Genomic DNA, 13,290 nt, shown 5'->3' on the forward strand with positions numbered 1-13,290 from the left:
CCTAACTCTTTAAATTCAGTTTGTTTGTTGTTTGCTGGTATAAACAACCGATTGTTTCGAAGAAACAACCGATTGTTTTTTCTAGTATTACAGTTTTGCTTGCTGTTTTGGCTAACTGAATTGCTGAATCAATTGGTTTCTGAAATAAGTTCATTCTAGCTTTGAAAAGTTTGCGAAAACCCCTTTAAACAATTCACCCCCCTCTAGTTTAAAGCCATCTTTTCTAACAACAACAACACTAAGAATGCTGATCTTGATCCCCTCAAGAACACACAACACTTCTCAACAATACACAAAAAGTTTCTTTCAAAAGATACAAATGATTACACTTGTTACAGAACAAATATGAAATCAATACAAGATGAAAATCCTATCTCTCACTCTTTGATCAATGCAATCTCTAAGCAATTCTCAACTTTTCAAATCTCAAATCAGTTGAAAAACACAAATCTGTTTTTTTGTATTTAAAACAAAGTTGTTTGTTGCATAATCTTAACAAACTATTAATTGCATTTAAAGATTGGTCAAAGCATTAAAAACTGGAGCATAAACAGTTAGAAAATCATTTAATGCTCAGTCAAAGCACAAAACAGTTTTCTGTTATGGTCCCAAAACAAACAATCGGTTGTTTCCACGAATCAATCGGTTGTTTTGGTTTGACAGCAAGTCAACCATTGAAAACAGTTTTCAACATTTCTAAAAACACCTAAGTATAAAACAATCGGTTGTTTCGACAAAAAAACAGGTTATTTTTCACTTAGTTTGAAAAACACTTTTCTTTTAAAAGGATTGAGAATGCTTATGCTTTGGATTCAATCAAGAGTGAATTACACATGAAATCTACCCCAAATCCTATATAAAAGACAACTTAGCAACAACAAGCACATCCAACCCTTCATCAACCTTCAAAGGGTTGTGGATTCTTCAAAGCTTGAACACACTTGGTTCTACAATGGTTTCACGCACCCGTTGCTTACATGCATAAGTGGCGACTAGTGCGCTTGAGTAATGTCCGAACTCCACGAGGGCATTTGTGAAAGCCACATTTGAGGATGAGCCTTATCGCTGAAGGCAATCCGTGCAAGTTATTATTGGCTGACGATAAAGGAAGATTGCATGGATTATGTGAAAAGATGTGAACAATGCCAAAAGCATGCCGATTGGAGCCACTTGCCCCCAGAGGTATTACGCTTGATCTCCAGCCCATGGCATTTCCACACATGGGGAATTGACATTCTTCGAACTTTCCCTTTAGCCATATGCCAGATGAAGTATTTGGTCATAGCCATCAAATACTTCACCATGTGGATTGAGGCCGAGGCAGCCGCTCAGATAATAGTTTAGAAAATCCAACATTTCATGTGGAAAAGTGTTGTGTGTCGATTTGGTGTACCTCGACATCTCGTATCAAATAAAGGGACCCAGTTTTCTAGTTTCCAGCTCGGAAATATGTGTCAAGAGTTAGGTATCAAACAAATATTCACGTCAGTGGAACACCTACAAATCAATGGTCTAAGCTGAATCAACTAATAGAATCCTACTAAGAGGCTTGAGAAAAAGACTCAAGAAGGCTAAAGGAGGATGGGCAGAGGAAGTTCCTCGCATCCTGTGGACATATCATACTACTTCGCAATCCACAACTCGAGAAACACCGTTCAATCTGGTATATGGGACCGATTTCATGATACCTGTAGAAATATTCGAAGATTCATCAAGAGTTTGGAATTTCGCCTCTGAAGCATTGAAAATGAGAGTAGGGCAAAGGTTTAAAACTAAAGTGAACCAAAGACAATTTAGAGTCTCTGACCTTGTGCTTCGCAAGGCTCACCCTTACCAACTCGAGAATAAGTTGTCCCCAAAACGGATAGGCCCTTACCGAGTAGTGGAGGCACTAAAAAATGGAGCATATCAACTAAAGACCTTGGATGGAGGACCCATCACAACATACAGGCTTGTCCTCTCCACACTCAACTACTTTAACTGTCGTTCTTGCATTTTACTTAACCCTCTATATTCTCTTAGTTCCTTTATTTTTAAGTGGGTGGTGTAGATGGAGGTTTCCTTAAGAAGTTCCTTTTTGGCCCAGGGATAGAGGGATGCATAATTCATTTAGGAAAACTTTTTGCACACAAACACACCGAAAGACTAGACAAGAACAACTTCAACAAGAACGAACATGAATCTCAACCTAGAAACAAATGACAAATCCTAATCTTAGAAACGATAAACAAACACCAAAGAATCTCAAACATAGTGTAAACTCAGGAAAAATAGAACGAGGAGGGGATTGCACATACTCGATAACCAACATGACAGAGGAGGCACAATCGCAGAGGACAAAGGTTTTCTTTTCTCTTAAGCAAGGAACGAAGGTAGAAGTTAAAATAAAGCTTTTTGAAAGTGTAAGGGAAGTGAGACGACACCAAATAAGGACCGTTGATGTTAGCGACGTGTACGCCTCTAAGAATGGCCATTTCACCCAAAGGCGCTTCGAAACCCGTGCGAAACCTACCCTCTGGCAAAATGTCTTGTCACTGACGTTACCTCTTCATCTCATTATATCCTCTTCGCCTTGCTTCGCTCGGCTTAAGGCTGGGGGCTGTGTCCTGGTCAGCATGTTCGGTGTACGATCCGATCAGAGCATGCCAGGTACGTAGTCTAAACATTTGGGCCCCTGGCCCATCAGTTAGAGGGGTACCTGTTGAGCATACCGTAATTCTAGAAATCGGCCCAAACATGATAAGGCCCAGTGTCTTTAAGAAAGCGTCCACTTTCATTTTTGACATGACCCAAACACCAAAAGAAGATTTTATCTGATTTGAGTTAGTTGTTGGAAGGAGAAGAAAGAAAAGAGACCTAGTCAGAGACGATACTCTACAACAAATACAATCTCAAAATATAAGGGAGAATATTATCATATAACATATGCATTTATCAATGCTTGACGGCTACTATAAAGGGGCCCTAAGACCCTAACCATTAGGTAAGTTGACTCTACGCTATTTACACTACATTATAATATATAAGTGCTCTCACTGACTTGATCGTCAGAGTGTAATCAATAGTTAGAACACCCTCTGTTGGAATCTACGACAAAGACAAAGGGAGATAACAACCATTGTTAGGGGCCGACCGAGGTAAACCAGCAAGAACAATATTGATTAAAATAATTTTTATAATAATGATAATAAATATAAATTTAAAATAATAATAACAATTAAATAAATTTATTAAAAATAATATTACCAATAATAATTAACTTATTTGTATTAAATATTTAATAATATTGTTAAAGAAATAAATAAAAGTAATTATTCGTGTTTTTTCTTAAAATAATTATTCTATGGTACTATAAATAATTTAAAAAATTATAATTAAGCAAAATATATACATAAACTCCTCATATTTTATTATTTATATATTTTTTATTACAAGGATAAAATTGTAAATTTATATTTTATACCTTTTAAAAAAATTATAAATCACATACCAACCATCACATCATTCACAAACTCCAGTAAACTTTCCTCACACATCCACTCTAACATACCCCAATCCAAACACACCAAACTTTATTCTCAAATCCTCACAATTCCACTCTCTCACACCCTCACATTTCCACTCCCCAATCCAAACAAAGGATAAGTATGGCTTGAATCTCGTGCATTAATAAAAGGAGACCTAGGTTGTTGTTTTGACACACTAAATATGTTTTGGGTCAAGGTTCAAGAATCTAACAGTGAACAATGGTGAGGAATAATGTCCCATTTAGGATAGATTGACTATGGTGCATTGACAAGGCTATATCTGATTCTTGTCATTGCTTTTGGGAGGTACACAAAATAATATTTTGGGTCCAAGATTCAAGAATCTAATGGTGAACAACGATTGTTAACAACCATCACATCATTCATAAACTCAAGTAAACTTTCCTCACATATCCACTCTAACATACCCCAATACAAACACACCAAACTTTCTTCTCAATTCCTCACGATTCCACTCTCTCACACCCTCACATTTTCACTATGTAATCCAAACAAAGCATAAGTGTGGCTGGAATATGGTGCATTAATAAAAGGAGACCTAATCTAGGTTGTTGTTTTAATACACTAAATATGTTTTGGGTCAAGGTTCAAGAATCTAATAATGAATAATGGTGAGCAATAATGTCCCATTTAGGATAGATTGATTATGGTGCATTGATAAGGCTATATCTGATTTATGTCATTGCTTTTGGTAGGCAAACTAAATAATATTTTGTGTCCAAGATTCAATAATCTAATGGCGAACAACGATTGTGAACAATATCTCATTGAGTATGGGTTAAGTCTGATATGTTGATAAGGTTAGGCTTGATCAAAACTAATTATTTTTGTGTGGCACTTTGAACAATGTTTTGGGTCAAGGTTTAGGAATTTGGTAGTGAAAAGTGGTGACGAAACATTGCCTTAATTATGACGTGTTTGTTTCCCAATATGTGCAATGAGGAGGGAAGGGGGAGTGAGTGTTTCTTGTGTTTGTTTAAGTGGTTTTGAGAGTGGGGAAGTGGATGAGAGAGAGTGAAAACCTTTTTTAATTCTTCACACAAATGAAGAGATTTTTGTTGATTACATGTAGGATTCTTGCATTTTACCCAAATACCCTTGTGGATGCATTTTATTACAAGATACAAAATTAAATATTACATAAATTTATTTAACAATTTCGAAAATATTTAATTATACTATTAATAACAACATATAATTATAAATAATGAAAATAATAAAATAAAACTATAATATCAACCAAACATATAATTATATAAAATAACAAATGTATACAATAATAAATATTATTTTCATAAATTTTAATATATAATAAATTTATTTCAATTTAACGCAAAAATATTTTCTATTATAATTTTTATTTTTTTATTAAAAAATACAAGTAATTATGGATATTATATATTAGAAAAATTTAATTAACTCAAACCTACAAAAAAATATATCGTAATTCATTATTCAAATATTTTTTAATAACAAGGATAAATTTGTAAACTTACATTTTACACCTTTAAAATAATTTCTATATTCTCTCCCAAGTATCACATCACTTACAAATTTCAATAAATCATCCTCACAAATCTACTCTATCATTCCTCAATTCAAACAACCTCACACATCCTCTCTAATCCTCACAAATCCACTCTCTCTCCTCCCCATAAATCCACTCCTCAATCCAAACACAACTTTAGTGTGGATTGAATTTAGCGCATTGATAAGACTAGATCTGATCCAAGCTATTGTTTTTTGGATGGCACACTAAACAATCTTTTGGGCCAAGGTTTAGGAATCTATTATTAAACAGTGATTGTGAACCTAGATAGAAGGGGTGAATGGATTAACATATATTTTAGTTTTTTAAAAGATTGTTCTTGTATTTCATCCGTATGAAAGGAATATCCTTCTTAAGAAGTTCATTAAGAGGTATAACTATGATAAATAAGTCCTTTACGAATCTCCTATAGAAACTTGTTAAACCATGAAAGCTTCATACATCTACTACAATTTTAGGGGCGAGCCATTCTTAGATAACCTTTATTTTCTCAAGATCAACCTGAACACCTTCCTTACCAACCTTGAACCAAGGAATATTGCATTTTCTTTGTAAAAGGTACAATTATCCAATTTGGCAAAGATGTGATGTTCTTTACGAATACTTAAGACTTGTCTATGATGACTTAAATGTTCACTTAGACTCCTTCTATAGATTAAAATATAAGCAAAATAGAGAACCACAAAATATTTTGGAAACTATTTTTAATTTAGAGTAGTTTTTTAAGATTATACAAATCTATTGGTTGTGTTTTCTTCAGTAACAAGGATTATAGATTTGAGTCTCTTGCAAATTGAATTTAAAGATTACTAACTAGGTCCCTGTTTTTCATCACTATCCTAAATTTTGCTCTTTTTGTTTTCATTTTGTTTTAGTTCTCATTCGCTCAAGCTTCTGCACTTTACATTTTGAATTTACAAGTTCTGTTCATTTCGATTTCAGTTTGATTCAATTGCAATTTACATTCCCGTGATGCTCTATTTTACATTTTTGCACTTTAATTTTCCTCCCATTTACATCCCTTGCAATTTACTTTTCCTGCACTTTATATTTCAATCATTTACAATTTTTGCAATTTAAGTTTTTGACATTTACTTTTATTGGAATTTACGTTTAACGCTCTCGCTCTCTTTCTCTCCCACTCTCTCTTTGTAAAACCATTAGATGGTCTAGTTAGCAATTGCTAACTAGATGATTTAATAGTTGTGAGTAGACCCTTTTGCACAACTTGTGTTACTCTCAATAACAACTGTTAGACAGTCTAATAACCGATTGTAGACTAGATGATTTAACAATTGTAATTCATTATTTTTTTTCATTTTTCTTGTCTTTAGTTTACACTGCAATTTACTTTTATATTTTTAATATTTGGCCATTGACAGTTTAGTCTTTATATTCTCAATTGTTGCTAGATGGTCCATTACACAACAATCTATAGACGATGTAGTCTTCATTTTGCTTTACTTTTCTATTTCCTTTTACATTCCAATTTTAATTATTTTCTTTCCCCCAATTTTAATTTGTACGATGGGAATAAAAACAATGAAAATATAACACAAGAGATACGTCTTTGGAGATTCGACTTAGGTTGACCTTATACTACATTTTTAGAAAAATTTAGTTTTATTTTAAAAATCTGTCGCGACTGAAGGTTCAACATGTATCACCTTATACATTATTCTGATATAAAAGTTAAAAATAGATTTTCTCCTAAAGAAAATTCATGAAACAATGTGCAATATTAATGAATAGTTGACACTTTGTTATGATTCATAAATATATTAAGCATAGTCGTTCACATTACCGTATACTCTAATAAACGTGAATTATGAAAAAATACAAAAATCTAAAAACTATCAAAATTTAAAAAATTTAAAAGTATGTCAATAGAAAAAATCTTTTTTCAAAGAATTACATAAAGCTTGTTTTTCCATTGATAAAAATACGTAGAAATAATGTAAATCTTTATCGCATCCAAATAAAAAATTTCAAAAATATTTTCTTTGTTATGCATTTTGTTTCATTTTTGGTGGAAAATTAAACATTAAAAAACTACATTCGTTTTTCACATTTAATTAAAGATACGAATGTCATAGGGTTCTAACACATTCCTTACATGTAATCGACTCCCGAACCCAAATATGATTTTAAGACCTGTTTCTTTTAAGGTTTTTCGTAACTCTAGAGGTGACTCTTCTATACTTATACAAAGATCATTTTATCGTCCTGTCGTGACTTCGGTTGCGACACATCTAAGAAACAACAACTCAAATTTATACTAGTTCACCCACAACACTTGGGCTATTCCTAGTTCTACTTTAAGAAACTTCTTAAAGGATTTCACTGATAAAAACTTGATTATAAGATGGGTAAATAAACACATAATGTAGAAAGTAGTAAAGATAACTCTCAAAGAAAAGATATAGCAAGAATTCTCATAAGGCGAGTAACTTCACATAATAAAGAATACATAAGTTTCACACTTCCCACAAAGAACAATTCCCACTTAAACTTATAAGTCAATTTTCTTTTGTATGCTTTTTTAGCTTAGTAATGAGATCTTGAATCTTTGGTCAATTGTAATCTTTAAGAATATGATCATTGTTTGGTTTAACCTTCATTAACGATATCTCTTTATATTTGACAATATGATTGTAAATCCTTTTATATTGATATGACTTGATATACTCTCATATGTCGAGAGTTAGAAATGAAAGATTACATTTCCTTTTGGATGTTAAATGTAAAAACAAGTAAATATTACATGAATATATGCAATATTTTTTTTTAGTAACAACAAGCCAAGATATTTCCTTTTGTATTCACTTCCAATAATTAATTTCCAAATGTAAATATTTTTTTAACATTAAAATCGTTAATTTCTTTATATGCAAAAGTAATGTGTTGGATAATGAGGATTGTATTAAGCATGTATAATAAAAAAAGCCTACTCACTATATTTTGTTATGAAAAGTTTCTGTACTGGTTAGGAGAATACATGACCAAAAGATCGAGAGGCCGATAGGTCAATAAAATTAGAAAAAGATAAAGAAATAATAAAACAGTTATAACATTATATCAATGCCCAATGCTTTAAAAACACATTTAGTAATTGTAAGGTGTAAAAAGTAAAATTCCAATAAAGTTAATAAAAACTCAATAATGAGCACTATAAATAGGTAATCTGATTAACAGATAAGTAGAGTATTTTTTTATGAAATTAGAGCTTAATCAAACTGATTCTGACTCTGATTCTAACTTTATCATTAGAGCACCTTGCAGGTACATCCACCCAGTGAGCTCAAGTCCACCTAGCCGAGAGAAGACTAAGTCCACTAAGTAGAGAGAGCCAAGTCTACCTAGCTAAAAGATAGTCTAAGTCAACTAGCCTAATAATTAGAAGCCCAAAGTTGTCAACAAGATACCAGAAGGCAGTAAGGAGGAGATGAAGAAGAGTTATTTACTTCAAAGCCCCTATAAGAATAGTTTCTTTTGACACAAAAATAATAAATAACATTAATTTGACAACTAATTATAATAATATAATAATATTTTAAATTAAAAAATAAAATAAATATAATTAGAATAATAATTTATTGGAATGTGGAATGGATGTATTTTAATATATGTTGTAAAGTATCACCACCCATTTTGTTATTAGAAATAATAGTTTGTGATTACAAATATTTAGCACAAACAAATTATTAACAAAGATTGAATAAAAGAGAGATTGTCTTACTTGAATTTAATGACGAAGCTCTAATGGTATTACTTGCTAAAACAAACATTAGAAACTTTATGAGCATAATATGATAGTATGCAATAATATTTAAGGATTTATTTAGATTTGTTATCTTAAAAACTTCATCCGTTAAGAAAAGGTGAGTGGTTCTAACCGAAAGTGGATAGTTCTGGTCTCAACAACATGCTTCATAATAATCTAGCAGCTGAGTTGCAAACAATCGTAAGCACAATAAAAGGAATTTGAAAGCATATGTTTTAACTATCCAGCAAGCCTTTACTATTATACTTTGTCAGGTTCTATTTTAAAAGGGAATAAGGAATAATATAGCTTTTGATTTTTCTATTTTAAAATAATTTAAAGTCAAATTTAATATTAAGAAAATCTCGTAGAGTATTAAATGAAAAATTGATAGAACTTTTAAAGAAAATTTTCGAGGGTCACAAGGAGAATGGATTCGACTTCTCATATCTTATTATAATGACATTTCAAAAAAAGGCTTTTACTTCCTACATCCTTCCTTTTTATAACATGTATTCCAACAATTTTTAAAATGGACTATTTTTCTTAAGCATATTCTATAAAAAAAATTTGGAATACGTTTTTCAAAAAATCATGACATACATTCTAGAATACATTTGCTAAAACATGATAAGATTTTTGGAATAAAATATTTGAATCACATGAAATATATTTTAAAACAAGCTTTCGAGAACAATTTTCAGAATGTATATTCCAGTTTGAATTTTCTAGAACAAGCTTTCTAAAACAAGATTTCTTTTTACTCTTCTTCTAACTACAACGTTCTCCTTCTTCTCTTCCTCTTCTTCTGCAACAATGTTGATGAGTTGCAATAAGGGAGAAGAAGACGGAGGGCAATTCAGTTATTTTACTCAATTGTGGGATGTATGTTAAAAATGAGGAGTGCAGGAAGTAAAAGCCTTCAAAAGCTTGAAGAATGTGTTTGAATTTTATAGCTTATAATGACATTGCAAAGAGTTGGATTCAAAATTGATGGTGGCTATTTTGCTAATTTAACATGCAGAAAGTAAAGGTTGGAACAAGTTTTGGTCGGAATGGGAGTGAGTCCTTAATAAACAAGCTTCTGATAGGGTGGGAATTGTTCCATGGAATTTAAAAGAAAAATGGGTTAGATGTTTGAACTTTCCATAGTTCCATAATGATGCCCATGTTAAACCTTAATTAAAAAAAAGGGAATGCATAATCTGAAGACTGACGCAGCTAAATAAGAACAAAACAAGGGATAAAGCGTTAAATAAACCAATTAAGACTATAGTTTATATAAACAAGTTGAATATAAGAAATGATTATATCGTCATATAAGCTGGCAACTACATCGCTGAAATCTATATCATTCCATCTCCTTATCAGGTCCAATATACATGGTGCAACTTACAGAGATAACAATAAGTGAAACACCGACGAGGCGATCAAAAGATGGAACCACTCTTGTCAAAGCAAGGCTCCACAATTGCCTTAGGGCTGCCTGAAAAGATGGAACCACTCTTAATCACCCACAATTAGTACTCCAATTCATGGAATACTCCACAAAAGCATTACCATGTAAATTTGCACAGGATTTGATACTACTGAGTGTGTTAAGATATAAATCATATGCTGGTAAGGGTTAAGTTGTCTCAAATTGTTGTTCCAAAACCAACACCTCAATATCTATTAGAGTATATGATGACTTATTTAATATTGATCCAAGTAAGATATCCTAAAATACTAAAATGGAAAAAATATATGCAGTAATGCAACCATTCTCCTTTAAATAATTTGGTATGTGGAAAATGAACTTTTTGCACTCTTCCGTATTCAAGAGCCAAATATTGCAAAGGCCTTTTGTATGGCAGAGGCCCAAGCCCAAACCCAAATACAAGTCAAGCTTCAACTCAAGCCCCACACATAGAAGATCTGGGCCAACTAAGCATCATTGAATGCCTCTTGTTGTAATTACTTTTTAGTAAAACATAAAGGAAGGTATAGATATAAGTATAAAAGGTGCAAATGTATAAAGATAAGTCACACCTTCCATGTGACATAAAAAGAAGGTGTAAGTGTAGATTTAGGAAGTGACAAAGAAAGAAACCAAGTCACACTTACATACATGCTAATGACAAAATGCACCTTTGTTGTTGATTTCTGAATTAGTTAGGATCTCAAAGATATAAAAACTTAGTTGTTAACAGTCAAATGAGAAAAAGAAAAAAGAGAACAACCAGCTGTTGAGGGAGAAGTATACCTCCAAGTACTGAATATTGGCAACTTTACCAGTTCTCTCAAGTTGCAGTCCACGTGCTAACAAGACCTGCAAAAGATTTAGTTACAATACCATCAACTAGTAGAGGTATGTTGCATGTTGATTCAGGAGAAATATAGTAGAGAAGCTACAACAGGATATGTGCTGGTAGAGGATTCTAGAGATTTCTTTGTAATTATTACTTTAGGGTTAGAATTCTCTATAGAGGGTGACTGATGTAGTGTTTCATAGAATCAATTCAATAAAATCTTTTACCTCATAGAGTTTGATCTTTTTTCCAGTTGGTATTACTTTAAGACTGAAAGTATGATAAAAAGAGAGATTGATGATCTCTTAGTTGATCCTTGTTATTTATACAAGAAAACTACATCAGGAATACCAAGAGGTACAAGAAAAGGCTATATCTAGGTAATTAATGCTAATAAGCAAAACAACTTTTAGGGGAATACCACTAAACCTATCTAAACAAGTTATATAACCAAGATAAATTATTCTAAGACCCCCTCAAAGCTGGAGCATACAGATTGTATGTGCCAAGCTTGGAATATATAAGTTGAATTTGAGGTCTTCTTAGGGATTTTGTTAACACATCTGCTAGTTGATCATTGGATTCAACAAACTCAGTACAAACTTCTTTAGACAACATCTTCTCTCAAATAAAAACAACATTCAAGTTTGTGTTTGGTCCTCTCATGGAATACAAGGTTAGAGGCAATACGCAATGTGGAAAGCTACTTGATTATCACAATACAACTTCATTTGTTGTATCTCACAGAATTTTAATTCTTGAAGAAATTGTTTCACCCACACAAGTTCACAACTGAGAGATGTCATATTCACCTTCAACACAAGATCGGGCAACCACATTTTGTTTCTTGCTTTTTCAAGAAATAATGTTGCCTCGAATGAAAACAATATCCAGTAGTAGAGCGTCTATCCATAGGAGATACTGGCATCAAAATACCAGAAATTTGGGTATCCCTTTTATCTTTGTACAACAGACCTTGTCCTGGAGCCTTTTTGAGGTATCTTAAGATGCAGATGATAACATCCCAATGATCGGTACAAGGATTTTTCATAAATTGAGTTACAACACCCACTGGAAGAGATATATTAGGTCTAGTAATAGTGAGATTGTTGCATAATCAGGAGAATTATTTTGTAACTAAGTGCAGATTTTATTATCTATTTATTAGGACAAATTTGTTAGTGATATGATTTTATTTGATTTGTACATCTTTAATCACCCATTATTTCTTGCTTTCATTACCTATTATTTCCTTCCTTAATTAGGTTGTAAACAGTCTATAAATTGAGAATGTAATCACATTTGTAAATCACATTAGAAATACATTTCATTTATTTCTTTCAACTTAGATAAATAAGCTTTTCAACAAGTCTTATGTATCTCTCTATGTCAAAGAGAGATGCACCTTGATCTATCATTAATTTTTATAGCTACGAGATTCTAGGAGAGTCATTCCCTATAATACCTATGTCATCAAGATGCACAATTAAGTAAACTCATTTTCGAGGAGGGGTATGACAATACAAATTGAATGATCTGCCTTATAGTGTTTCATTCCAAAAGTTTGAACAATGTAACCGAATTTTCCAAACCAAGCACGAGGAGTGCTTGAGACCATAGAAAGACCGATGTAACTTACAGTAGAAAGAAATAGATGAAATATATTTCTGAGATATTTTACAAATGTGATTAGAGTCTCTATTTATAGACTGTTTTACAACCTAATTAAGGAAAGAAATAATAGGTAATGAAAGCCAGAAATAATGGGTGTTTAAAGCTGTACAAATCAAATAAAATCAAATCACTAACAAATCTGTCCTAATAAATATAAAATGGAATCTGCACTTAATTATAACATAATTCTCCTGATTATGCAACACTTACTATTAAGAAGTGAACTTTAAGCCGAACTCAACCATATAAAGCCAGTTTTATGAGGTGGAGTTAGGCTTAAAGTCCACTTCTTAATATGATATTAGAGCCATTTAAAACCTATCCTAACAAGTGTTTGTTGGGCTTATTAGGCCACCCGCTATCGAGCCATTATCGGGTCACCCATAACATATAATCCCATGCACGAGTTGGTAGTCTCGACGTGAGGGGTGTGTGTTGGAGATCCCACATCGACTAGAGATTAGG

General features: G+C 32.3%; 1 protein-coding gene across 4 annotated transcripts in view; it reads right to left on the reverse strand.

The window, feature by feature from the left end:
* Nucleotides 1-10,116: 10,116 nt before the first annotated feature.
* LOC137831000 (uncharacterized) overlaps nt 10,117-13,290 on the reverse strand; it is a 37,676-nt gene continuing 34,502 nt past the window's right edge. For all 4 annotated transcript variants that reach the window (XR_011084307.1, XM_068638470.1, XM_068638472.1 and 1 more), the window contains 2 exons: nt 11,106-11,171; nt 10,117-10,346 (listed from right to left, as the gene is read on the reverse strand). Coding sequence is in view for 3 of the 4 variants with exons in the window: in XM_068638470.1 (XP_068494571.1) it covers nt 10,212-10,346; nt 11,106-11,171 (201 nt within the window). In the remaining variant the exon portion in view is untranslated. The remainder of the gene's footprint in view (nt 10,347-11,105; nt 11,172-13,290) is intronic.

This window comes from Phaseolus vulgaris, chromosome 6, assembly GCF_000499845.2.
Source record: "Phaseolus vulgaris cultivar G19833 chromosome 6, P. vulgaris v2.0, whole genome shotgun sequence".
Taxonomy (NCBI): Eukaryota; Viridiplantae; Streptophyta; class Magnoliopsida; order Fabales; family Fabaceae; genus Phaseolus; species Phaseolus vulgaris.